Genomic DNA, 5,505 nt, shown 5'->3' on the forward strand with positions numbered 1-5,505 from the left:
TTACTATTATTATATACAAGGATTTTTGCCAACATTGCAGCACAAGGGTTTTAAACTAATCAACTGCATTAGCTTGTTCTATACAAAGAGTTATTGCATGAATTCAGTATTGCAGTATTAAATGCAACATCTGTTTGACTAAATTTATTTTTACATTTAAAAAACACACATTTAGGTAACTATCCAAGTACTGTATCCTATAAGGAAATGTTACAGAATGTTAACACAGATGGACACACAAGCAAAAGCAGTATTGAAACTGGTTGGAGCTTGCTACGTGCTGTGATGTATAAAACAAAGTTCCTCTCTTCTGTAGATTAAATGAATTTTGTGAAATGCACGCTGGACTTGGGAAATAATCAGTAATATTACAGTAAATGCAAGAAAATGAACTGGGCAGCTAGTACATTGATCCATGCGAGACTAAGTTTTGCATTCTAACCTGTTGTTCCTCGACTGGACTTTGTCGTCGGATGAATCGATGTAGCATTAACTTTAAATGACTCCTAAACTTCACACCAACAAATGCATAAAAAACGGGGTTCAGGCAACAGTGGGAGAAAGCAATGAGCCTGCACACGTAAAATGCATAGTCAAGCTGGGTGCTTGCTTCACATTCATCTAATGACGGGACCACATGAGCAGGCAAGGCCCTCAAAAAGATTACAACATTGTACGGCACCCAGCCAATGAAGAACACAGTAACTATACAGAAGACTAACTTGACTGCTCTGTTTTTCGTGTGAGATCTTGTTCTTGTGATTCTTTCTAGTATTTGAATGTAGCAAAAAGCCATGACTGCAAAAGCAACTAGGAAGAAACCATTCTGTTGGATGACACCAACAGTTTCCCACACTGGATGACTATACTCACAGCCCTGTGATTCTTTATCTTTGTGGTGGACCTTGGTGATTGAGCTGAAGAGTAGGGAGGGCATGGCTGCTCCAGTGCTGATTATCCAAATCAGGACTGACAGAAACACCCCGATGGAGTGTTTAGGTGTGCTGAGATCAGACAGAGGATGGACCACAGCCAGGTACCTGTAGATGGTCATGATGGTCAGGAAGAGAATGCTGCTGTAAAACCCAGTGAAGAAGATAAAAGTCACAACTTTGCAGAGAATTTCAGAAAACACCCATCCCCGGACGTGGTAAATGGCCCAGAAAGGAAGACCGATGGTGAAGACGAGGTCAGAGATGGCCAAGTTGAGGATGAAAATGTTGGTCAGAGATTTAAGATTTTCATACAAAGCCAGGATTATGAGGACAAGAACGTTTCCTGTCAGGCTCAGTGTGATCACAACAGAGAAGAAAATCGGAATGGCAAAGGATCCAAATATCACAACTCCACTCTTATCACAGATTTCATCCTCATAGTCATAGTCATAGCTGAAGTTGAATAGTTGATTGCTGACATTAGTTGAAGTATTCATTTCTGTCAAACCAGTACCTACAAAGTAAATATAAGTAAATGACTTTAGTGACATGTTACAATAGATTTTTCTTTCTGAGTAAAAAACAGCATGGAAAAGATTTCAAATAAAGTACCTTCTGCTTGATGAAATCGATAGCTTCCCAGATGAGACACCTTCTGTAGCAGCTTAAAAAGAGAATCATTTATAAACTCGTGACATTGTCAGTTTCTACTTCTGTTTTTGTGGTCACACCTGTTTTGCTCATATAGTAAATGGGTGACCTGTGATCTTATTTGGTTGTAGCATTATCCGCATATCTGTGAAATGAAATTTGCCGACTTTACAATGATGGAGCCCAAAATTCTGCATTTGTTTCTTCTGCGTCTTTTTTTTTTTTCCAGAATATATCATTAGGTAAAACAAGAAAATATACAATTTCAGGATATATTTGTTTTTTAGATTTTACAACCCCAGTTCTAAATAAGTTGGAACTGAAATGTCAATAAAAGAGAATGCAGTTATTTGCATTCACAAATATATCTGAAACAAATCAGATATCAGATGTTTCAGACTGAGAAAATGTACGGTTCTAAGAAGAAAAAAAAGGTCCCTTTGAATTTGATGGCAGCAATACATTTAACAAAAAGTTGGGATAGGACCATGTTTATCACTCTGTAGCACCCCTTCTTTTAACAACAGTCAGTAAAAAAGTGAACACTATGGAGACTAATTTCTGGACTTTTATGAGAGGAATGTTGTCCCATTCTTTTCTGATATAGGATTCTAGCTGCTTAACAATTCTGGGTTGTTTTTGTTTCATGATTGGACAGATGTTTGGTGAAGGACCTGGACTGCAGGCAGTGTAGTTCAGCACCTGGAATATAGATGTGGTATACTATTTAGCATTGTCTTACAAAATTTTTCCAAAACCTTCCCTTAGAAAAGATATCGATTGTCTATGTCTTTTCCTTTCCTCTCCCCCAGTCATGTCTGTTCCAATTATAGTAACTTAAAAGTTAAGAATGAATGAATGAATAAATAAATACATACATAGATAAATATTTTTTTTAAATAAATAATAATAAAGATCAATCAAGTGGCAAAGCCATAATTTTCAACTTGGAAAAATGAATCTGCTGGGCATTTATCTTGGCCTGCAGATAATAATTCTGATTGTTAAAGTGCCGAACAGGACAAGCAAAAACAAACAAACAAAAAGATGTCAAGCTGCTCATGCCATGGACACTAATATGTACCCCCATACCATCAGAAATGTGCTGATAACAAGCTAGATGATCCCACTCCTTTAATTGCTGTCCATCCATCCATTATTTGCTACTTCAATAAGATTTGTTTTCTTTTTCACCGAGTTAAAAAAACAAAACAAACTACAGCAAACACTGCACATTACAATTCTAACATGTTAATAGCTCCCTGTTCATATTTTCTTTCTAATACAGACCTCCCTCTGCCCGGCCGCCTCCTCCAGCTTGTCCAGGGGGAACACCAAAGCGTTTCCAGGGCTGAACTGCTCACCCTATCTCTAAGGGAGGGGCCAGCCCCCGTTTGGAGAAAGCGCATTTCCGCTGCTTGTATTCTTTAAGTCACAAGCCAAAGCTTGTGACCATAGGTGAGGATAGGGATGTAGATCGACTGGTAAGAGCCTCGCTTTTATGCTCAGCTCTCTCTTCACCATCATGGACCACCATCCACCACAGTGCCCGCAGCCCCAGCATCAATTCATCTGTCAATCTCCTGCTCCCCTCCCCCCTCACCTCCACTTGGGTTAAGTCGTCCCTGACCCAGGGTGGGCACTCTGAGGACCATAGCCTCAGACTTGGAGGTGCTGATTCTCATTCTCACCGTTTCGCACTCAGCTGCAAACCGATCAAGTGTGAGCTGGAGGCCACCACGTGATGAAGCCAACAGAACCACATTTTCTGCAAAAAGCAGAGACGAGAAGCCTACCGCCTCTTGGCTATGCCAAGAAAGTTCAGCACCCACCGGGAGTGACTCTAAATTATTGCCAGCTATGTGGACCAAGCTCTTGGCATGATTGTATAAGAATTGAATGACTCGCAGCAAGAGGCCAAACACCCCGTATTCTTCAAGACACTTTGAGGAACATTAAATGCCTTCTTCAAGTCCACAAAACACATGAAACTGGTTGGGAAAACTCCCACACACCCTCATGTTAAAGAGTTGGTTCAGTGTTCCATGACCGGGTTGAAAATTGCATTCAGTCCGTATCCAAGGTTCGACTAACTGATGGACTGTCCTTTCCAGCACCCTGGCATAGACTATCCCGGGGAGGCTGAGGCTGAGAAGTATGATCCCTTATAGTTGGAGCACACCCTCTGGTCTCCTTTCTTGAAGATGGGAACCACCACCCCGGTCTGCCAATCCAGAGGTACTGCCACTGATCTCTATGCAACATTGTAGAGGCATGTCAACCAAGACAGCCCTGACTTCAGCTAAGTCACCTTGGACACTAAACTTCCAACTTTTACACAGTATGTGGTCTGTCCTACCAGGGGAGGAGAGAATTTTAGACCTACTGCATGCTAATGTCAAGGATGAATACAGTTCCTCCCCCACTGGGTAGGTCAGATCATAAACTAATTCACCTCACCCCCCTGCTCTATGCCCATTGTGAAGAGCGAGCCTGTGATCACCAGAAGTATTACGAGGTGGTTGAAGGAGGCTTTAGCGGAACTACAGGGCTGTTTTGAGGTGACTGGGAGATACTCTGTGACCACATGGGAGCACTCTGTGACCACATCAATGGGTTCACTGACTACATAACCTTCTCCACCAACATCATTGTTCCAGCTCAGAGTGTCCATTGTTACCCAAATAACAAGCAGTGGGTTACTATGGACATCAAACACGCAGCAATGACAAGAAGAGGGCCTTCAGAGCAGGTAATGGAGAGAAGCTGAGAATGGTTCAGGCATTATTATAAGGCAAGATCAGAGAGGCTAAGGACAATTACAGGAGAAAGCTGGAGTGTAAACTCCACCAGAAGAGCGTGAGAGAGGTGTGGAGTGCCACAAAGACAATCACTGGATTCGGGCTATCTAACAGCAGAGGAGACCAGAACTAATGAGTTGAATGTGTTTTTCAACAGATTCAAAACTGCAGTGAATGCTCACCCCCCTGCTGATTTACCTGTAGTCAGCCTGCAATACACAGCCACACTACTCTCCCTCCCTTTCCACATTGCACCGTAGCCTCCTGTAAAAGTATTGACATCTGTCCCCCACTTATCACTTTCACTCATGAGCCGGTTCAAAGACAAATGAGAAGACGATGGGGTGAGTCTCCGTGTCCTCAAGGCCTGTGCCCCCCAGCTTTGTGGAGTCTTTCATACATTGTTTATGATGAGTCTGAGTGTGCAGAGTTTCCCAGTGCTGTGGAAGACATTATGCCTCCTTCCTGTACCAAAAATGCCACATCCCAGTGGCCACCAGGATTAAAGGCCTGTGGCACTGACTTCCCATGTCATGAAGACTCTGGAATGACTCATCCGTGATCAGCTCCGACCTATTGTCAGGCCACATCAGGATCATCTTCAGTTTGCATACCAACCACACCTTGGAGGCGAGGACGCCATCATCTACCTGCACACTCTTGTCTACGCCCATCTGGACAAGTCGGCGAGCACTGTAAAGGTCATGTTTTTCAACGTTTCCAGTGCATTCAATACCATCAGGCCAACCCTCCTGGGTGATAAACTTACGGTGATGCAGGTGAAGTCCTCTCTTGTGTCCTGGATTGTTGATTACCTGACAACAATCAGGAAAAACTATAATATGTGCATCTTCAACATTGTATGTCTGACAAAGTGATCAGCAACACAGGGGCACCACAAGGGACTGTCCTCTCCCCGTTCCTCTTCAACCTATACACCACAGACTTCAGCCACTGCAAAGACACCTGCCATCTTCAGAAGTTTTCTGATGACTCTGCGGTGGTTGGATGCATCAGTGAGGGTGTTGAGACAGTGTACTGGGCTGTGGTTGACTCCTTTGTCACATAGTGTAATTAGAATCATCTGTAGCTCAACATGACAATGACCAAAGACTTGA

At 42.7% G+C, this 5,505-nt stretch overlaps 1 protein-coding gene across 1 annotated transcript; it reads right to left on the reverse strand.

Annotated features, from left to right (window-relative positions):
- Positions 1-400: 400 nt before the first annotated feature.
- xcr1a.1 (chemokine (C motif) receptor 1a, duplicate 1) lies at positions 401-1,432 on the reverse strand. Its single transcript, XM_063467717.1, has one exon. It carries the CDS (start codon positions 1,430-1,432, stop codon positions 401-403), a length of 1,032 nt encoding a protein of 343 aa, XP_063323787.1.
- Between the last annotated feature and the right edge of the window lie 4,073 nt (positions 1,433-5,505).

Source organism: Pelmatolapia mariae, linkage group LG23 (genome assembly GCF_036321145.2).
Source record: "Pelmatolapia mariae isolate MD_Pm_ZW linkage group LG23, Pm_UMD_F_2, whole genome shotgun sequence".
Taxonomy (NCBI): Eukaryota; Metazoa; Chordata; class Actinopteri; order Cichliformes; family Cichlidae; genus Pelmatolapia; species Pelmatolapia mariae.

Coding starts and splice junctions, on each gene's coding strand:
- xcr1a.1 (XM_063467717.1), bottom strand. CDS start 1,432: ATGAATACTTCAACTAATGTCAGCAATCAACTATTCAACTTCAGCTAT.